This window comes from Giraffa tippelskirchi, chromosome 1, assembly GCF_054371585.1.
Source record: "Giraffa tippelskirchi isolate mGirTip1 chromosome 1, T2T-mGirTip1v1.2.pri, whole genome shotgun sequence".
Lineage (NCBI taxonomy): Eukaryota > Metazoa > Chordata > Mammalia > Artiodactyla > Giraffidae > Giraffa > Giraffa tippelskirchi.
In genome coordinates, this window is record NC_137275.1 from 169,425,103 (window position 1) to 169,448,821 (window position 23,719).

The 23,719-nt window shown below is 37.0% G+C and overlaps 1 protein-coding gene across 4 annotated transcripts in view; it reads right to left on the bottom strand.

Moving 5' to 3' along the window:
* The window catches only part of CARNMT1 (carnosine N-methyltransferase 1), a 48,571-nt gene that overhangs the window by 20,665 nt on the left and 4,187 nt on the right, over window positions 1-23,719 (bottom strand). For all 4 annotated transcript variants that reach the window (XM_081505513.1, XM_081505505.1, XM_081505522.1 and 1 more), the window contains 2 exons: window positions 20,984-21,179; window positions 19,991-20,154 (listed from right to left, as the gene is read on the bottom strand). In XM_081505513.1, coding sequence (XP_081361639.1) covers window positions 19,991-20,154; window positions 20,984-21,179 — 360 coding nt within the window. The remainder of the gene's footprint in view (window positions 1-19,990; window positions 20,155-20,983; window positions 21,180-23,719) is intronic.

Here is a 23,719-nt window from a genome sequence, read left to right on the forward strand (position 1 = left end):
GTAGACATACTAAAGGAAACACATTATAAAACAAATTAAGAATTGAAAAACTGATCAAGAATCAAGCAATGAATGGGAGAATTTTTTCCCAAACCTTTGCTCTTAGAATTTTTTTTTCTATTGCATCTTCATATACGGGATATTAACAGTATACAAGAAAATGTCTCTAATCACAATGTATATAAAAAAAGGCATTCTAAAAGGCATTTTATACTGAGTCTTTATGAAGTCTAGGGCATTTTCTATGAAAATAAGAGAAATATAAATCTAAGTTTAGACCTTTTTGGTGAGCTGACTTTAAACTTAGAAAACCAAGAGCCATATAATTAATATGTGCCTCAGTAATCAAGTGTTGCCTACTTGAGATTCTTAGCAAAAAACAGGCAAGTAAACAAGTGTATTTAGTTATTAGGCTGGACTATGAATGAGCAATCTTTTTTGCCTTTTCATACTGTTCATGGGTTATCAAGGCAAGAATACTGAAGTGGTTTGTCATTACCTTCTCCAGTGCCACTCCCTTCTCCAGTGATGCTAGGAAAGATTGAAGGTGGGAGGAGAAGGGGACAACAGAGGATGAGATGTTTGGATGGCATCACCGACTCAATGGACATGAATTTGAGTAGCATCCGGGAGTTGGTGGTGGACAGGAAGCCTGGTGTGCTGCAGTCCATGGGGTCACAAAGAGTCGGACACAACTGAGCGACTGAATTGATGGATAAGCAATATATTTACTACAAATGTAACACCCCTGATAATAGTGAGAAATTTCCAATGCTTTTCCAGACAAGCAAGAATAAAGAGTACAGAGAGCCCTTGTGGGTTTGAAGAGGCCATGGTTGCACTGTGGTTGGCCATGTTTATACCAATCTTTGTTCTCCAGCTATTTTACCATCAGTAAATGCTGTTCTTGGGAGAAGTTTCCTTTATTGTACACAGAATAATTTTTGCATAGCACCAGCAAATAAGCAAATTCCAATACACAAAATACTTTTTCTTGGTGTGTCAGCATGATGACACTTAGCTGACCCCTGGTGGTAAGTGTATGTACAACTTTCAAGCATCAGAAGGGTTTGGTTCTATTACAATCACAATTCACATGGTAGAAGCCACTACCCACATGTGGCTACTAAATACTAAAAATGTGGTTAGTTCCATTGAAATGTGCTGCAAGTATAAAATAAATGCCAATATTCAAAGACAGTACAAAGGAATGTAAAATATCTCATTAAAATCTTATATACTGTAACATACTTATATGTTAATATGTTTTAGATAACTGGGTTATTAAAGTATATTATTAATCTCACCTGTTTCACTTTTCATGTGACTACTAGAAAATTTAAAATAACATAGGCGACTTGCATTGTATTTCTATTGAATACTGCTAGTCCATACAGAGAACTCATAAACACACAATTTTGGGCAAAAAACAATTGTGAAATGACATCACAAACCATTATATGATCTTTTAAAACATACAGAACACAATGTGTTATTCATATATGTATATATAAACATGTAGCTAATGTAGAAAGCTAAGATTAGAGTAACAAATTTATGCTAGTTGTTATCTCCAGAAAGAGAGAAGAATGTACTTTGTATGGTTTGCAGAGCAGTTTCAAATGTTAAACAACAACAAAGAGGCCTAAAATAAATATGGCAAAATGTCAAGGTTTAATACAGTTGGATGTTGAGACACTTTATTCAAACTAGAAAATGGGTTAGAAATCAGAATTAGTGTCTAGTCCATTCAAAAGTATGGTCTCAACTTATTTATCTACTTCCAACAAAGAACTTCGTACATCACCAAGACAACTTCTAATCAATTCCAGAAAACACTTTCTCACCTTCATCTTGAGAGCTCCGACATACCAGCAGAAACTTAGTTTAAATTATCACCTTATCAAGTCCTTCTTTTCCCAAATATCCCAGGCAAAGCTTGAATTTCTTTCCCAATCAGTACGCAGAGCTTTCTTAATCTGTTTTATGACTAAGTAATCCATTTAAACCTTCCTCAGTGATCAATGCAAAGAAATAGAGGAAAACAACAGAATGGGAAAGACTCGAGATCTCTTCAAGAAAATTAGAGATACCAAGGGAACATTTCATGCAAAGATGGGCTCGATAAAGGACAGAAATGGTATGGACCTAACAGAAGCAGAAGATATTAAGAAGAGGTGGCAAGAATACACAGAAGAACTGTACAAAAAAGATCTTCAGGACCCAGATAATCACGGTGGTGTGATCACACACCTAGAGCTAGACATCCTGGAATGTGAAGTCAAGTGGGCCTTAGAAAGCATCACTATGAACAAAGCCAGTGGAGGTGATGGAATTCCAGTTGAGCTATTTCAAATCCTCAAAGATGATGCTGTGAAAGTGCTGCACTCAATATGCCAGCAAATCTGGAAAACTCAACAGTGGCCACAGGATTGGAAAAGGTCAGTTTTCATTCCAATCCCAAAGAAAGGCAATGCCAAAGAAGGCTCAAACTACCGCACAATTGCACTCATCTCACACGCTAGTAAAGTAATGCTCAAAATTCTCCAAGCCAGGCTTCAGCAATAAGTGAACCGTGAACTTTCAGATGTTCAAGCTGGTTTTAGAAAAGGCACAGGAACCAGAGATCAAATTGCCAACATCCGCTGGATCATCAAAAAAGCAAGAGAGTTCCAGAAAAACATCTATTTCTGCTTTATTGACTATGCCAAAGCCTTTGACTGTGTGGATCACAATAAACTGTGGAAAATTCTGAAAGAGATGGGAATACCAGACCATCTGACCTGTCTCTTGAGAAACCTGTATGCAGGTCAGGAAGCAACAGTTAGAACTGGACATGGAACAACAGACTGGTTCCAAATAGGAAAAGGAGTCCGTCAAGGCTGTATATTGTCACCCTGCTTATTTAACTTACATGCAGTGTACATCATGAGAAATGCTGGGCTGGAAGAAAGACAAGCTGGAATCAAGGTTGCCGGGAGAAATATTAATAACCTCAGATATGCAGATGACACCACCCTTATGGCAAAAAGTGAAGAAGAACCAAGAGCCTCTTGATGAAAGTGAAAGAGGAGAGTGAAAAAGTTGGCTTAAAGTTCAATGTTCAGAAAACTAAGATCATGGCATCTGGTCCCATCACGTCATGGGAAATAGATGGGGAAACAGTGCAAACAGTGTCAGACTTTATTTTTTTGGGCTCCAAAATCACTGCTGATGGTGATTGCAGCCATGAAATTAAAAGACGCTTACTCCTTGGAAGGAAGGTTATGACCAACCTAGATAGCATATTGAAAAGCAGAGACATTACTTTGCCAACAAAGGTCCGTCTAGTCAAGGCTATGGTTTTTCCAGTGGTCATGTATGGATGTGAGAGTTGGACGGTGAAGAAAGCTGAGCGCAGAAGAATTGATGCTTTTGAACTGTGGTATTGGAGAAGACTCTTGAGAGTCCCTTGGACTGCAAGGAGATCCAACCAGTCCATCCTAAAGGAGATCAGTCCTGGGTGTTCGTTGGAAGGACTGATGTTGAAGCTGAAACTCCAATACTTTGGCCACCTCATGCGAAGGGTCGACTCATTGGAAAAGACCCTAATGCTGGGAACGATTGGGGGCAGGAGGAGAAGGGGACGACAGAGGATGAGATGGTTGGATGGCATCACCGACTCGATGGACATGGGTTTGGGTAAACTCTGGGAGTTGGTGATGGACAGGGAGGCCTGGCATGCTGCGATTCACGGGGTCGCAAAGAGTCAGACACAACTGAGCGACTGAACTGAACTGAATCCACTTAATACTATAAAATAATGGATCAAAATAATAATGCTAATTAAGGACATTTAGATTGCTTCCAATGTCTTGTTATACAACATTAAAGGTAATATCTTTGGCATACATAGTTTCCATATGCTGGAGTTTATCTGTAGAAAGCTTTCCCAAACTGAATTGCAAGGATCAAAACTGAATTTTGTTCAATGTCACCAAGTTTCCCTCCATTAAATTTTACTAATTTATTCTTCCACCAGCAACACGTTTCCTCATACCTTCAGTAAGTTGTATAACTTTCAAATTCTTGCAGTAGATTAAAATGGCATCTTAGTATGGTTTTTATATTTGCATTTTCTTTTTCTGTTTACTACTTACACTATTTTTCTACTAGGTTATCGTCTTAAATTGTTTTTCCACTTTTTTTTTTAATACTTGAAAAAAATTTGTCAAGATTTTTAAGTAGTTGAAATCCTGGAATGTAAGCACTTGGGATCTTGATGAGAAAGAAATCTTAACTATTTATTTGTCTCTCTGGTTTAAGAGAGCTTTCTGGATTAAAGATATATTATTAAATATCTTATTTATTTTATCTTAACATCTCTTAAAATATTAGAGAGACTATTTTCAGCCTCTCAACTACCTTTGCACTATTTGGCAATCTTCATTTGCTCTTACAAAATGATTTCTTTTAGCTGAAAATAATTCTTTTATAACTTACATTTGTTAGTTTAATCTAAGTAGAGAAAGCCATCTTTAAAGGATTTTAAAAGTCTTCTTGAAGGGTTAGACATATTCTGAGAGGCAAAGACATAATAGATTTACCACCTACAAACAAAATAACACTTTAAATTCTTCTAAAATAGACTGGGTTAATGAAGCTAAGATCTAAAAAACTACAATCCAGTAGTTTTCAGGATTCATAAAAGAATATGATTCTACATGGTTGTGATTTTCCATTTCAAATAGGACTTGAACCTAAGAATCTCTCTTTCCTTAGCAACTATAAACTCATAGCACTAAATTTCTGAGCTAATAATAACTGAGGTATCTGGCGTTCAGCACACAACAGCATTTCATTAATTTACAAACAGGCCCCAATACACATGTCATCTGTCAGCTTCAAAGCTGCTTATACTTGTAAACTTAGACATTTAAAAATTTTCAACAGGAACAAATTGGACAAACTGGTAAGACAAATATGTTTACATAGGAAAAAAGTATTTTAATGACCACAAGAATAGTTAATTTATGTATATTTAAGCATATTATGTTTTGCAAACAGATCTATTAGAAAAGGCCTTTATTGAAATTTCAAAAAGAAAAGAACACAATCAAAAGTCTAGCTGACATAAACATTACCGAAATTCAGCCTGAGTATAACAATATCAAATTCACAGGTGTTTGCTGTGGCACAAACAGAATCCTAAAAATTTTATCTGAGACCCAAACTTGAACAGAATTTACCTGAATTCTGAAACGCTACAATCATGTCCCTTTTTCAGGACTTAGAGTTTACCTTTTGTGGCAAAGTTATGACTTTAATGTGGATAAAGACTTTGCTATGTTTTGTTAGGCTTATTTTTAAAGGTTTTTTGAAAAACTTATCTGCTCTAAGGAAACCAATCTAAATTAAACAAGCAAAACAAATGACAGAGGAAGAAATATGTAAATTTTCCACTGGGTACCAGAATAACAAAAAAGAAAGTTTGATATTTTGATGTACTTGATTTAAAATTCATACATCCCTGCCTACTTTTATAACATTGATTACTATCAGAGAAGGGAAATGAGTAACTGGGGAGGAGATGTTACATCCTTTAAAACCTTTAAAATTTTGAATCCTGTAAAATACCTATTTAAAATATTTTTTAATTATTCTTTTATATTAAAATAACCTGTTAGAAACATTAAAGTTAATTCATCTTTTTCTCACCAGTCTACATTTTATCTGTCAACAGTAATAAAAATACTACTACTAATAATAACAGGTAAATAACAGTAAAATAATACTTGTGCTAGTTCATTAAGTGCCTTTAACCATGAGATCCCCTTTTACTATGGCTAACATTGTTATGCTGACAGGATACTATGGTAATATACATGATTCAGTGATCACTAAGTATGAATGAAATCATATTTAAAGTGCTAGAAATTATGCTGACATATGCATTTGGCATTCAGCCTTCCAAAAATACCCAAACTTTGGTATATTCCAACTGTAGAGTCTTATCTCACAACCTACTTTTCAGAAACAAAGATATTTTGAATATTGAGAAGTACTTGGACTTTATGTTTACAAAAGCTAGTAAAATATATGATCTATTATTTTATAGATAGTACATACATTGAGTATACCAACTAGAATCTTTAAGATTTTTGAAAGCAGCAATATTTATAAAAGTTCCCTAAACTGAAAACATTTATTTATAAAAAGTATGAAAAATAAGGAAATATGAGACTAGATTATGATTCTAACAGTTGTAGAATATTTAATGTAGGGCCACTGATAAAAATTAACAAAATAACTTGCAGCACTTATTAAAGTAAACAAAGGTAGCCTTAAAGAATAAAAGAAAATTATTAATAATAGGAAAAAAAAAATGATCATTTCATTTGACATAGAAAAGGCATTTGACAAATGCAACATCCTTTCATGACGAAAACTCTCAGGAAATAGGACGAGAGGGAAAATTTCTCAATATCAAAAAAGAGCATTTATAAAAAACCTAGAGCTAAAATTACACTCAGAGGTGAAAGACTGAAAGCTTTTCCTCTACAACCAGAAACTAGATAAGGATGTACTTTCAGAGCTATTTAAATGGGAAAGGAAGAGGCAAAAACTACCTTTATTCACAAACAAGATGATCTTTTATGTAGAAATCCCAAAGAATCAACAAGAAAGCTATTAGAGCCAGTAAACAAATTAAGCAAAGTTGCAACACATGAAAATAAACATAAATACATAAAAAAATCAACACATAAAAAAATCAGTTCTGTTTCTATTCAACAGCAAAGAACAATCAGAAGAGGAAATTAAGAAAACAATTCCATTTATAATAACATGAAAATGAATGAAAAACTTAGGAATAAATCTAACCAAGGAGATGCTACCTGAAAACTTTAATACTGAAACTTAAAAAACAAGGCTGAGAGGAGGCGGGGCTAAGATGGCGGAGGAATAGGTCGGGGAGACCACTCTCTCCTCCACAAATTTAGCGAAAGAACATCTGAATGCTGAGCAAACTTCACAAAACTACTTCTGAAGGCTGGCAGAGGACGTCAGGCATCCACAAAGAGCGCATTATCTTCAAAAGAGGTAGGAGAAATTATAAAAGATAAAGAGACAAAAGAGTTAGGGACGGAGACCCGTCCCGGGGAGGGAGTCGTAAAAGAGGAGAAATTTCCAAGCACCAGGAAACCCTCTCATCGGCGGGTGTGGGGGAAGATTTCTTATCTCGGAGGGCAACGTAACTGGGAGAAAAAATAAATAAAACCCACAGATTACGTGCCTAAAGCAACTCCCAGCAAAGAACCCCAGACGTTCGCATCATCTGCCACCAGCAAGTGGGGGCTGAACGGAGAGGAGCGGGCGGCACTGCCTAGGGTAAAGACCGGGCCCGAGTGCCCCGAGGGCAATCTGAGGGAGCTAACGTGAGATAGTAACCTAAACTGTGGGACAGCCAGAGAGAGAGAACTATCCCTCGAAAAGCCCAACTCTAAGGCACTGCCGGCCTGCTCACAGAACAAAGGACTGAGCGATACCAGAGGAGAGTTAGCCGGCTGCGGACCGCCCCATCCCTCGCCGGACACAGGAGGCAGGCAGGGCCCGCCAGAGCCGGAAAGGGGCAAACTCGGCCCCAGAGAGGGCACCGCCTACCAATCTGCAAACAGGCTCCCAGTTTCTAAGCAAAGACTGCCTGAGATCCCGGAGGGTCGACAGCCGCCAGGAGGGTCGCAGCCAGAGATCAGCTCCCCAGAACCGACACAAAGCACACCGGAGCCGGGCGCGCCCGTAAACCAAGGCGGGGTCCAGGGAGGTGATAAGCCGCACCGCCCAACAGGGGAGAGCGCGTTCGCCAAACTCCTGGCCACCCGAGCAGCTCCGACCGGGAACGGCACAAGCCGCGGGCGAAACCGAGTCTGCGCCTTTGTGGAGTAACCGGGAGCCTGAACCTGAGCGGCTTAGACCTGGGAAGTGCACGCAGCTCAGGGCGCGCTCCCCGGCCGAGTAACCTGAAGCCTGAGCAGGGTAGACGGGGAAAGCACACACGCCGTGAGCGGGGGCGAACCCAGTGCGGCTGAGACACTGCGAGCTCACCACACACACGCCAGGTTTGCAGTGTTCCTCCCTCCGCACAGCACGATTGAACAAGCGAACCTAAAGAGACCACCTCCACCCCTTTGTTGCAGGGCGGAAATGAGATACTGAAGAGACCTCCAAACAGAAGCCAAATAGAGGGAAGCGTCTTGGAAGTGACAGGCCAACAGATTAAAATCCCTGTAGTTAATACCGACTGCATTGAAAGGGACCTATAGATCTTGAAAAGTATAAGCAAGAACAAGGATCTATCTGAAACTGAGCAGTCCCCACACTGCTCACAATAGCGCCAGAGAAAGTCTGGGATATATATTTTTTTACTACATTTTTTTTTTAATTTTTTTTTAATTAAAAAAAAATTTATTTTTCTCTTCTTTCCTTTTTCTTCAAGTCCTCTATTACACCTTTAACTTTCATTTTCATAACCCACTATTAACTTGCAAAAAAAAAAAACCCCTATTTTTGAAGCAAACTGCATACATATATCTTATACCTTTTGTGTTTTCTTTTTTTACTGTTTTTTTCCTGTTTTACTTTTTTTACTGTTTCTTTTTCTACTGTTTTACTGTTTTTTTTCTTTTTACACTGTTTCCTTTTTTCTTCTTTTTTATATATTGTAAGTTTTATAAGAGTCTAACCTCTACCCTTGATTTTTAATCTTTGTTTTACATATTTGATATCAGTTTTGTACATTTAAGAACCCAATCTTTAGGACCCATTTTTACTCAGGAGTGTGATCACTGGCCTGATTACTCTCTCCCCCCTATTGATGCTCTTTCTTCTCCCTCAGGGAACCTCTATCTCCCACCCTCCTCCTTCTCTTCTCAACCCAATTCTGTGAATCTCTGAGGGTGTTCTGGGTACCGGAGAACACTTCAGGAAGAGGATACTGCCCAGATCTCTCTCTCCCCTCTTGATTCCTCCCTTTCTACTCATGCTCACCTCTATTACCTTCCTCCCTCCTCTCTATGTATCTCTGTGAACCACTCTGAGGGTTCCAGACTGTGGAAAGCACAGAGGGAAGTGCTTACTGGCTAGATAGCTCTCTCCTCATTTGAATTTCCCTCTTCCCCTCCTGGTCACCTCAACCCCGCCCCTCACCTCATCTCTCCATGTAACTCAGCGAAACTTTCTGGGTATCCCTCACTGTGGAGAATCTTTTCACCATTAACCTAAAAGTTTTATTATTGATGCTGTATGGATGGAGAAGTCTTGAGGCTACTGCAAGAATAAGACTGAAAGCCAGGGGAAACATTAAATAATAAGAGACCATCCAATAGCCTCCACATATACACTGAAACCAAGCTCCACCCAAGAGCCAATAACTTCCAGAGCAAGACATACCACGCAAATTCTTCAGCAACGCAGGAACATAGCCCTGAGCATCAATATACAGGCTGCCCAGAGGCACACCAAATCCATAGACATCTCAAAAATTAATACTGGTCACTCCATTGCACTCCAGAGAGCAGAAATCCAGCTCCACCCACCAGAACACCGACACAAGCTCCCCCAACCAGGAAGCCTTGACAAGCCACCTGTTCAACCCCACCCACAGTGAGGAACCTCCACAATAAAGAGGAACTTCATACTACCAGGATACAGAAGGGCCACGCCTAACACAGCAATCTAAACAAGATGAAAAGGCAGAGAAATACTCAGCAAGTAAAGGAAAATGAGAAATGCCCACAAAACCAAACAAAAGAGGAGGAGATAGGGAATATATCTGAAAAAGAATTTAGAATAATGATAATAAAAATGATCCAAAATCTTGAAAGCAAAATGGAGTTACAGATAAATAGCCTGGAGACAAGGATTGAGAAGATGCAAGAAATGTTTATCAAGGACTTAGAAGAAATAAAAAGGAGTCAATATAGAATGAATAATGAAATAAAGGAGATAAAAGACACTCTGGAGGGAACCAACAGTAGAATAACGGAGGCAGAAGATAGGATAAGTGAGGTAGAAGATAGAATGATGGAAATAAACGAAGCAGAGAGGAAAAAAGAAAAAAGAATCAAAAGAAATGAGGAAAACCTCAGGGACCTCTGGGACAATATGAAACGCCCCAACATTCGAATCATAGGAGTCCCAGAAGAAGAAGATAAAAGGAAAGGCCATGAAAAAATACTCGAGGAGATAATAGTTGAAAATTTCCCTAAAATGAGGAAAGAAATAGTCACAGAAGTCCAAGAAACCCAGAGAGTTCCAAACAGGATAAACCCAAGGCGAAACACCCCAAGACACATATTAATCAAATTAACAAAGATCAAACACAAAGAACAAATATTAAAAGCAGCAAGGGAAAAACAACAAATAACACACAAGGGGATCCCCATAAGGATAACAGCTGATCTTTCAATAGAAACCCTTCAGGCTAGAAGGGAATGGCAGGACATACTTAAAGTAATGAAAGAGAATAATCTACAACCCAGATTACTGTACCCAGCAAGGATCTCATTCAGATATGAAGGAGAATTCAAAAGCTTTACAGACAAGCAAGAGCTGAGGGAATTCAGCACCACCAAACAAGCTCTCCAACAAATGCTAAAGGATCTTCTCTAAACAGGAAACACAGAAAGGATGTTTCAACACGAACTCAAAACAACAAAGTAAATGGCAACGGGATCATACTTATCAATAATTACCTTAAATGTAAATGGGTTGAATGCCCCAACCAAAAGACAAAGGCTGGCTGAATGGATACAAAAACAAGACCCCTATATATGCTGTCTACAAGAGACCCACCTCAAAACTAGGGACACACACAGGCTGAAAGTGAAGGGATGGAAAAACATATTTCATGCAAACGGAGACCAAAAGAAAGCAGGAGTTGCAATACTCATTTCAGATAAAATAGACTTTAAAATAAAGGATGTGAAAAGGGACAAAGAAGGACACTACATAAAGATCAAAGGATCAATCCAAGAAGAAGACGTAACAATCATAAATATATATGCACCCAACGTAGGAGCACCACGATATATAAGGCAAATACTAACAAGTATGAAAGGGGAAATTAACAATAACACAATAATAGTGGGAGACTTTAATACTCCACTCACGCATATGGATAGATCAACTAAACAGAAAATTAACAAGGAAACACAAACTTTAAATGATACAATAGACAAATTAGATTTAATTGATATTTACAGGACTTTCCACCCCAAAACAATCAATTTTACCTTTTTCTCAAGTGCACATGGAACTTTCTCCAGGATAGATCACATCCTGGGCCATAAATCTAGCCTTGGTAAATTCAAAAAAATTGAAATCATCCCAGCCATCTTCTCTGACCACAATGCAGTAAGATTAGACCTCAATTACAGGAAAAAAACTATTAAAAATTCCAACATATGGAGGCTAAACAACACGCTTCTGAATAACCAACAAATCACAGAAGAAATCAAAAAAGAAATCAAATTATGCATAGAAACGAATGAAAATGAAAACACGACAACCCAAAACCTATGGGACACTGTAAAAGCAATACTAAGGGGAAGGTTCATAGCAATACAGGCGTACCTCAAGAAACAAGAAAAAAATCAAATAAATCAACTAACTCTACACCTAAAGCAACTAGAGAAGAAAGAAATGAAGAACCCCAGGGTCAGTAGAAGGAAAGAAATCTTAAAAATTAGGGCAGAAATAAATGCAAAAGAAACAAAAGAGACCATAGCAAAAATCAACAAAACTAAAAGCTGGTTTTTCGAGAAGATAAACAAAATTGACAAGCCATTAGCCAGACTCATCAAGAAACAAAGGGAGAAGAATCAGATCAACAAAATTAGAAATGAAAATGGAGACATCACAACAGACTCCACAGAAATACAAAGGATCATAAGAGACTACTACCAACAGCTATATGCCAATAAAATGGACAACTTGGAAGAAATCGACAAATTCTTAGAAAAGTATAACTTTCCAAAACTGAACCAGGAAGAAATAGAAGATCTTAACAGACCCATCACAAGCACGGAAATCAAAACTGTAATCAGAAATCTTCTAGCAAACAAAAGCCCAGGACCAGACGGCTTCACAGCGGAATTCTACCAAAAATTTAGAGAAGAGCTAACACCTATCCTACTCAAACTCTTCCAGAAAATTGCAGAAGATGGTAAACTCCCAAACTCATTCTATGAGGCCACCATTACCCTAATTCCAAAACCAGACAAAGATGTCACAAAAAAGGAAAACTACAGGCCAATATCACTGATGAACATAGATGCAAAAATCCTTAATAAAATTCTAGCAAACAGAATTCAACATCATATTAAAAAGATCACACATCATGACCAAGTGGGCTTTATCCCAGGAATGCAAGGTTTTTTTAACATCCGCAAATCAATCAATGTAATACACCACATTAACAAATTGAAAGAAAAAAACCATATGGCTATCTCAATAGATGCAGAAAAAGCCTTTGACAAAATTCAGCATCCATTTATGATAAAAACCCTCCAGAAAGCAGGAATAGAAGGAACATACCTCAACATAATAAAAGCTATATATGACAAACCCACAGCAAACATTATCCTCAATGGTGAAAAATTGAAAGCATTTCCCCTAAAGTCAGGAACAAGGCAAGGATGCCCACTTTCACCACTACTATTCAACATAGTTTTGGAAGTTTTGGCCACAGCAATCAGAGCTGAAAAAGAAATAAAAGGAATACAGATAGGAAAAGAAGAAGTAAAACTCTCACTGTTTGCAGATGACATGATCCTCTACATAGAAAACCCTAAAGACTCTACTAGAAAATTACTAGAGTTGATCAATGAATATAGTCAAGTTGCAGGATATAAAATTAACACACAGAAATCCCTTGCATTCCTATACTCCAAGAATGAGAAAACAGAAAGAGAAATTAAGGAAACAATACCATTCACCATTGCAACAAAAAGAATAAAATACTTAGGAATATATCTACCTAAAGAAACAAAAGACTTATATATAGAAAACTATAAAACACTGATGAAAGAAATCAAAGAGGACACAAACAGATGGAGAAATATACCGTGTTCATGGATTGGAAGAATTAATATAGTGAAAATGAGTATACTACCCAAAACAATCTATAGATTCAATGCAATCCCTATCAAGCTACCAATGGTATTTTTCACAGAACTAGAACAAATCATCTCACAATTTGTATGGAAATATAAGAAACCTCGAATAGCCAAAGCAATCTTGAGGAAGAAGAATGGAACTGGAGGAATCAACCTGCCTGACTTCAGGCTCTACTACAAAGCCACAGTCATCAAGACAGTATGGTACTGGCACAAAGATAGAAATATAGATCAATGGAACAAAATAGAAAGCCCAGAGATAAACCCACGCACCTATGGACACCTTATCTTCGACAAAGGAGGCAAGAATATACAATGGAGAAAAGACAATCTCTTTAGTAAGTGGTGCTGGGAAAACTGGTCAACCACTTGTAAAAGAATGAAACTAGAACACTTCCTAACACCATACACAAAAATAAACTCAAAATGGATTAAAGATCTAAATGTAAGACCAGAAACTATAAAACTCCTAGAGGAAAACATAGGCAAAACACTCTCCGACATAAATCACAGCAGGATCTTCCATGACCCACCTCCCAGAATATTGGAAATAAAAGCAAAAATAAACAAATGGGACCTAATTAAAATTAAAAGCTTTTGCACAACAAAGGAAACTATAAGCAAGGTGAAAAGACAGCCTTCAGAATGGGAGAAAATAATAGCAAACGAAGCAACAGACAAACAATTAATCTCAAAATATACAAGCAACTTCTGCAGCTGAATTCCAGAAAAATAAACGACCCAATCAAAAAATGGGCCAAAGAACTAAACAGACATTTCTCCAAAGAAGACATACAGATGGCTAACAAACACATGAAAAGATGCTCAACATCGCTCATTATTAGAGAAATGCAAATCAAAACCACAATGAGGTATCATTTCACACCAGTCAGAATGGCTGCTATCCAAAAGTCTACAAGCAATAAATGCTGGAGAGGGTGTGGAGAAAAGGGAACCCTCTTACACTGTTGGTGGGAATGCAAACTAGTACAGCCACTATGGAGAACAGTGTGGAGATTCCTTAAAAAACTGGGAATAGAACTGCCATATGATCCAGCAATCCCACTGCTGGGCATATACACCGAAGAAACCAGAATTGAAAGAGACGCGTGTACCCCAATGTTCATCGCAGCACTGTTTACAATAGCCAGGACATGGAAGCAACCTAGATGTCCATCAGCAGACGAATGGATAAGGAAGCTGTGGTACATATACACAATGTAATATTACTCAGCCATTAAAAAAATACATTTGAATCGGTTCTACTGAGATGGATGAAACTGGAGCCCATTATACAGAGTGAAGTAAGCCAGAAAGAAAAACAACAATACAGTATACTAATGCATATATATGGAATTTGAAAGATGGTAACGATAACCCTATATGCGAGACAGAATAAGAGACACAGATGCATAGAACAATTTTATGGACTCTGAGGGAGAAGGTGAGGGTGGGACGTTCTGGGAGAATAGCATTGAAACATGTATATTATCATATGTGAAACAGAACACCATTCCAGGTTCAATGCATGAGACAAAGGCTCAGGGCCGGGGCAATGGGATGACCCAGAGGGATGGGATGGGGAGGGAGGTGGGTGGGGGGTCCAGGAAGGGGAACACATGTAAACTCATGGCTGATTCATGTCAATGTATGGCAAAAACTATTACAATATTGTAAAGTAATTAGCCCCCAACTAAAATAAATAAATTTATTAAAAAAAAAAAAAAAGCTGAAAGATATTAAAGAATACCTAAATAAATGGAAAGACATCCTATATTCATGAATTAGTGCTAGCGCTAAATTGCTTCAGGTGTGTCCAACTCTTTGCAACCCTATGGACTATAACCCACCAGGCTCCTCTGTCCATGGAGTGGGTTGCCATGCCCTTCTCCGGGGGTCTTCCCACCCAGGGATCAAACCTACACCTTTTACGTCTCCTGCATTGGCAGGTGGGTTCTTTACCACTAGCACCACCTGGGAAACATTATTCATTATTTAGATAACAATACCACCAGAAACAATCTACATATTCAACACTGCTGCTGCTGCTAAGTCACTTCAGTCGTGCGACCCCATAGACGGCAGCCCACCAGGCTCCACCGTCCCTGGGATTCTCCAGGCAAGAACACTGGAGTGGGTTGACATTTCCTTCTCCAATGCACAAAAGTGAAAAGTGAAAGTGAAGTCGCTCAGTCGTGTCTGACTCGTAGCGACCCCATGAACTGCAGCCTCCCCCGCTCCTCCGTCCATGTGATTTTCCAGGCAAGAGTACTGGAGTGGGGTGCCATTGCCTTCTCCAATATTCAACACAATCCCTAGCAATATTCCAACAACCTCTTTCAGAGAAAGGGAGAAACTGATTCTGAAATTCATATAAAATTGCAAAGACCCCCAAAGAACTAAAATAATCTTGAAAAAGAATAAAATGTACAAATCACACTTCCTGACTTCAAAACTTGCAGTTATAGAAATTAAAATAAGTATGGTACTGGCATAAGCAAAGACATAGAGACCAAGGGATTAGAACAGAGTCCAGAAATAAATACTTACATATGAAAAAAGTGAAAGTGTTGTTGCTCAGTCCTGTCTTGACTCTTTGTGACTCTCTGCAACCCTAGAGATGGTGGCCTGCCAGGTTCCTCTGTCCATGGAATTCTCCAGGCAAGAATACTGGAGTGGGTTGCCATTTTCTTCTCTAGGGGATCTTCCCAAACCAGGAATTGAACCTGGGTCTCCTGCACTGCAGGCAGATTCTTTACCGACTGAGCAATGCCAATACATATCACTCCTGTGATTGTGTTACATTATAAAACACTCAATGAAGTCTTATAATGTAACAGAGCCTGCTTACTCTAGAGACTTTCTTTGCTAGCTTGACAAAGTCTAAGTAGCCACTTGTGAAAGCCCACAAGGGAGCATGAGGGGCCTTCAGGAGCTGAGATAGGCTTCTAGCCCTCTGTCAGCAAGAAGCCAGGGCCTACAACCACAATGAAACAAATTCTGCCAACAATCTGCATGAGCTTGGAAGTCTATGCTTCTACAGTCAAGTCTCTAGATGAGAACAAAGTCCAGCAGGTATCTTGTTTATAGCCTTGTAGATCCTACAGAGTGAAACCATGCCCAGATCCCTACCACACAGAAACTATGAAGTATAAATGTGTGCTGTTTTAAGCAGTTAAATTTATGGCAGTTTGTTGCACCAATATACATCTACCTTTCAGATGCAGCAATCTCACATCTAAGAATTTACACTAAAGATACATCTCCAGCAATCCAAAAATAAACATGCACAAGGTTATTACAGCATTATAATTGCAAGATACTGCCAACTGCTTTACTTAAATAACCAAGTATAGGAGATAGAAGTAGTCTGAAACTGTTAAAAAAAAAAAAAAAGGATTGATTAGGATCTCCATGAACTGATATACAGCTAATTTAGGATGTATCATTAAGTGAAAAAAAATCAAAGTGCAGAATAAAATATATATTATGCTGCAGTTTGTGTATGACAAAAGGGGATACCTAGAGAGGGGGGAAAAAAATACTTACCTACTTACTTCCATAAAAAAGACAAAAACAAAAACAAGAAGGATAAATGAAAAATCAATAATACTGATTACCTACGTGGTAGAGTAGGGTAAAGAAAAGACAGAGGAATGAATGACATTTTTTCTGAATATCACTTTTTTTTATATAGTTTTGTCAAGATGATAGTCCACAAATCAAAAAAATTTAAAAACCCACAGGAATGGGGGAGGAGGCAGGGACATGCAACCCTAAAACTAAAAGCAAACAAAAATAAATAAACCTAAATATACTGGATTTCACATAAAAAATATAACCACACCTAGGGTGAGGCTGAAAGGGAGCTAATTTGAGTAAACAGTGAAGAATTTTCCTATTAAAAACCCTTAGTTTGGGGGGAAAATACTTCCTGGAAAATCCTGAACTCCTTTTGGTAGTTTTGTTTTTCCTATAATATGGAGGTTAACAATTCTGAAACTTTTGTGTGTATTGTAGAAAAAGAAAGTGTTAGTTGCTCAGTAGTGTCCAACTCTTTGCGACCCCATGGATTGTAGCTCACCAGGCTCCTCCGTCCATGGAGTTCTCCAGGCAAGAATACTGGAGTGAGTAGCCAGTCCTTTCTCCAAGGGATCTTCCCAACCCAGGGATCGAACCCAGGTCTTCCACAGTACAGGCAGATTCTTTACCATCTGAGTTACCAGGGAAGCCCGAGTAATGTAGGACTGAGTAAGTAAGCAAATATACTGATGTCAGAAGCCAGGTTTTTCACTGTGGAAAAGGCAGACAGACAGAGAGAATGGGAGAAGCTAAGGGAGGAATCCAACAGGGTTGGATTAGAATTGAAAGTACCAATATGAACTCATTATCTCTTGTGATTGGGGTGTTGTGTTTAAGTTCTGTCTGCTGAAAGACCCATAAGCAATGACATCTTAGGAACAACAAACATGCCTGGTGCCAGATCTTGGTCGCTACCCTCCATTCTACATTAAAAGGAACCAGGTCCTTGGGAAAATACCCACTCCAGAACTTAAGTGGGGAAGATACAAGATTGAACTGAAATGTCTTTATTATTCCAGAAAGTAAGGAAGTGCTCCACAAACTAACTGAAGCAAAAGGACATAGGCACCAACCAACTGGAATCCTACTGGCCAAATCTGAGGAAATTTAGAGAAGAAAATTTAAAAAACAATGGTAATGGATTATAACCTACTGAATAAATAGGAACCATGAGTCATCCCTGTAATAGATAGATAAGAATATTAACAGAATGCTGGTAACTGTAGAGTTAGAAAATCACCATTCCACAAACATCATAACAAGGTTAGTTCATGCAAGATTCAATGGATGACAATTTTAGGGGGGAGAGGATTTGCAAAGGAGCAGGATACTAACTGCATGGTCTCAAAGTATCTCAACAACTGCTTATTAGTCACAAGAAGAGAAACAGTAACTAAATAGTGGGAAGAACCAAATAACATCTTGATTAAAATCAATGAGGGGCTAACAGACATTGCATATCTCTGAAGGTGATATCCTGAAAAGGATACAACATCAACTCTGTATTATTTTGAGAGAGGACACATAATCTAGACCTAACCATGAAGAAGCCTAAGACAATGTCAAACCGAAGAATATTCTATAAAATTACTTCCTCATTTTCTGCAAAAATGTCAATGTCATGAAAGTTAAAAAAAATCAAGGCCAAGGAACTCTTTCAGATTAAAGATTAAGACATCAGAATTAAACATAACATCCTGGACTGGATCTAGACTGAACAGAAAAATAAGTGTTACAAAGGACATTATCAGGATAATTTGTGAAATTTAAACATAGACCATAGATAAGAAGACAGTATTCAAGTTTAAATTTCCTCAATCTGGTAACTGCACTGGGTTTATGTAAGAGAAGATCATTGCTCTTAAGAAAAAAACTCAAATAATAAGCAGTAAAAAACATGATATAATACAAACTGATCTCTCAAATAGTTTAAATAATTGTGTATACGTACTGCCGTGGATAAACACATAAAGGCGGGAAGAAAGAAGGGAACTAGGAAAAGGAAACAAAAAAGCAAATGTAAAATGCTAAGAATTGGTGAATTTAGGTGAAAAATACACGGGAGCTCTCTACACAATTCATACAACTTCTTGGGTAACTTTGAACTTATTTCAAAATAAAATGTTTTCAAAAAAGAGAAGGGACATACACATATGTATTGAAATTTCTGGGTAGATACATCTAAACTTAAAGATGTCAATCAATGAAGAGGGGAAGATGAGGAAAAGGAGGCTTTCTTTCCTCAAAGATCCTTTAAACAATAGACTGAACTCCATCCATTGGTTCTCTTTAAACAGATAACCTCTGAGTCAGGTTCCTAACCTGGGATCCATGGACCAAAGAGGTCTATGGAAAGAATTCACTGTATCTACAACGGGGTGAAAAAAAAATTACATTTTAATTTCATTAGCTTTAACTGATACGTTTCTATCAACTGTGAATGCAGCCAACAAACAACAGTAGCTTTAAAAGTACCCATGACTTTATCACCAACAGAAATTATATATATTTTCACTTCATTTTAGCTGCTCAGATTCTCAAAATAATATATAGTATTCAGGTATTTTCAAAATCTGTTAAAACCTCCTTTTAAGACTTTTATTTAATGTGATACAGGATAAAAAAGCAGATTATATCACAAGCTTGCTTAAGCATTTTGATAACCATATTTCAAAATAACTGGTTTCTTTGCAATCCTATGTATGTCACTTTATTCATTTAGAAATGTTTTACTGAAAAAGAAAATATGGGCTTCAGACTGTTCAAAGTTTTCATGGCATAAACAAGTTAAGAATCTCTTCTCTGAGCTATAGATTGCTCAGTTCAGTTCAGTTCAGTCGCTCAGTAGTGTCCGACTCTTTGTGACCCCATGAATCACAGCATGCCAGGCCTCCCTGTTCATTTGCATACAAATATGCCATAAAGAGGAAAATTAAAATAGTTTAGAGCTTTTTGCTCTGCCATAAAGCAAATTATAAAAGGATAGACATCATTGATAACGGACATTCAATCTAACCATTATTTAATTTCTAGATAATTTCCCATAGTGCTAGAGCAATAATTATTCAAAACATTAACTGCAATCTCACACAGATGAAGCACCCAAGAACAGCACATATAACAGCACACACCAACACATGAAAAAATACAGGCACACAACTGTAAAAATGAATCAAGACTATGAAGTTTCTCTTAAGAGAAACTCAGTGCTTACATAGCTTAAAGAAATTGGTTAAAAACAAGATACTATTTACCATTTCTCTTTTGGAAAATTTTTTAAAATTTCTTTAATGATTGGTTGGTAGCAGGCATCCCTTTCTGCTTTCCCAGTTTCACTCCAGTCTCTCACAAACTGTTTCAATGTGGATTTTAACTTATCCATGTCAAACGTAGATGCTGGCATAATCTTTCCATTCCCCTGTTTAAAAAACAGAAATCAATTAGTTTTTCAGAAAGTAATCACTCTTGCATATGGTTATAGTTAAATAATCACGCTATAAAGAGGCTTTATAGATGGTTTAGAGGGTAAATCATTAGCCTCTCACCTCAATCTGGGTTCAAGTACAGCTTGAGATCCTAAATGAAAAAGAGTTTGGTGGTCTCACTTCTACCCTCAATAAATTATGGCCCATTAATCACAAAGCCACCATCTAACTAAGCAATCTGTACTCAGGAGAGGATTGGAACTGGACTGCTACGGAGACCAAACTCTAAGAGAGGGAAGAAAGTTCCTTCCGGTCACTCATGGGACAGCATGGACAGGCTCAAGCGGCCCAACTCTATCTACCCTGTGGCTACAAAAAGGACTTGAGCTCCTATTTCTGCCATTCCCTTGAGACTTATAAGTAAAAATAATTTTTTTTAAAGTAAAAGATGAATATCAATAGATATAATATTCTGAAAATATCAAGGTAAATTAATTTTACATAGCTAGTAAAATTGTTTATAAAAAATATAAGTCACTAACTCCAGATGCTGTAATAGTCAGAACACTATGTGAAAGGTGTATCAAAATGCCAACAATTATCTTAGTATGTTTAGGGGGGAAAAAAAAATTCTGCCAAAAATCCAGTTTCCAGTATACTGTGCTATCAAGCCTAATAAAAGGGATTGAACATAACAAGTGAAAATATTCTCCAAATAGAGCAAATGAGCCGTGCAAAATTACAGAAATGAAATCCAGAAAGATCTCAAAATATAGAGATTAAATCCTAAAATAAAAACAAAGAGAACAAAATTTCACATACATCTTCTCCATATTCTTTATTTTCAAACATATGTATGCAATCATTCACAATGGTCAGTAGTATTTCTTGATTATGATCAACACATTTCCGGATCTTGTCCAAGTGAAGAAGAAACTGAGGAAGTAGTTTCTGTTGATTAGCTGGGAGTGATCGAAACTGTCTTTCTGTTCGGTGTACTCGCTCATGCATACTGGTGCTAAAACATAAAAGGTGTTTTTTTAATTGGCAAAAGAATTCTCACCAGAGGCCAATCTTAAAATATTTTAAGGTTGTCTTCCTGTACAAATTATTTTCTTAAAATGTATACTGTCCAGCCATTTACAACCTTTCAGTTTTTTAAAGGATATTGACTTACGAAGTTTTCTATATTTTCATTGTATTACAAACTCTCTAAGCAACTAAACAAAAGACCAATAGTTTAAAACATCTGCATCAATTAGAAGGGAGGAAAAAAAGCAAACATAAAGAGATTAATGCACAATAAGTTTATTTTTATGATTTCAATTTCCAATAAAGGTTTTCAGCAAAACAGCTGAATGCTTTAGATTTATCCATCAAGTAGCAGAATGCTGCTCTAAAATCAGAATATACACAAAATGTGTTTTTAAATTATTGAGTCAACCAAGTTGAATTTTTTTTAAATATTGTAAATGATCTTACATGCCACAAAAGTAGTAAACAAATGAAAAACTGAAATTCTATAGCTTTTTACACAACAACATTCACAACAGTTTCCAGATAACTCTAAAGGTCACTTTGAGGACAACCAATTTATAAAACCTAAAAAGAACATCATTTTTAGAAGTTAAATATTACACTCACAATGAAATATCATTTTACATCAGTCAGATAGATGGGAAAAATTTAAACACCTGACTATACGAAATATTGGTAAAAATGTGGAAGATTTAGAATATTTATATTCTGATTGATGGTGGGTGCATAAATTAGTACAACCACTTCAGAAAATTTAGCATTACCTAGTAAAAACTTAATATGCACACTCCCTATGACCTAACAATCATACACCTTAGACACAAAATCAATAAACTCTTGCAAATGGGCACATGACACATGAATAAGTCTCATCACAGCACTGTAAGAAGTAACAAGCAAAAAATCTGGAAACAACCCAGAAAGTCCATCTCCAATAGACTGAACAAAGAAAATACAGTATAGTTGTACAATGGAATACAATCAATAAATACAGCTACACACAATAAAATGGATAAAACTCAGAAACAAAATATTTGTTGGAAAAAAGCAAGTTGCAGAAAAATACATAATGTACAAATTTCATCTTATATAAAAATAAGCAATATATTGTAGGGACTGAACATATGTAGAAAAACTACAAGGAAAGCAAGGAAATGAAAATTCAGAAAAATGATGTCCTTTGAGGGGAAAAGGATAAGATAATGTTCTTTTTTAAACTGGGTGGTAGATGTTCACTACATCAGTCTTTACATTTTACATATACAAATAAACAAATACATAAATGCATGATGTGTTTCTTTTAAATGTTCTTTGGCATTTACTCAGTACTAAATGGAAATGAAAAATATTCTTTTTCATTTGGTTGCATGAATCCCTCTAGTCATCCAGATAACTCTCTCATTTTTATCTTCTTATGTCAAATCAGTGTCTAATTTCTGAACAGTCACATCTAAGGAGATTCTGAAGAAACCCTTGACAAAACTTACGCAAAAACCTGGTCACATTTTTAGAAGATTGTATGTGGTGGTTGGTATTCTGAGGGTGGTTAGGGATAATGTAAACTAGAGTTGGCAGTGGCTGCACAAATTGTTGCTTTTTTTTTTTTTAACCCCTGGAGACAGTCTAATAGTGACCTCTGGAGTCCAACAGATCTGGACTGAAATCCAGGTTATTTGCTACATGACTCTTGGCAAGTTACTTCCTTTCTCTGTGCCTCAACTGCCTCATATACATAAACAAGGAATATATAACAATGATGATAATGATAGAAGCTATGATTTATTGAGATTTAGTAAGTGTCAGGCACTAAACCAAGTCACTTAAAATGAATTATTCTGAAAAATACACATAAAACTCCATGAGGTAAAGACCAGTATACCCCTCTGCCTACCTAATACATTTCACTGAAACTGTAACAAAATAATGCACACTACACACTTAGCCCAGTGCCTAAAACATAATTAGAGCTCAAATATAGGAGGTGTATCTAATTTATGAAACTAATGTATACATAGTAAAAATATGAAAAATACAGAGCAGTAAAGTACTCAGGGGGGGGTAAGCTCCTAATAATTCCTCTTCTAGAGGTAAGCACTTCTAACTTTTTGGCATATTTCTGCTTTATTGCTGTTGTTTAAGACAAAGTAATCTCATACCTTTCTAGTCAAAAATGCAGCAGGTCACTTGAAAGTGGTTAGAAGTGGAGAATCACAGGTCTCATGCGAGACCTACTGAAATGTAATCTGCCTTTTAACAAGATCATCAAAAAACTCACATGAATATTAAAGTTTTAGAAACACTTGAAATTCTTCATCCTGATCAAAATAACAGACTGCTCATCATCCCATCTTACACAACCAAAATTTACTTAGCTATTTCCCAAACATTGGGCATCTAGATACTTTCACCTGTCTACACAATGTACTTTCTGTGTTCAAAATCTATCTAGATTTTAGAGGAAAAAAAATTACCACAAATTCCCAAAAGGACTACCACATCAGAAAAGGTAAGAATTTGTAA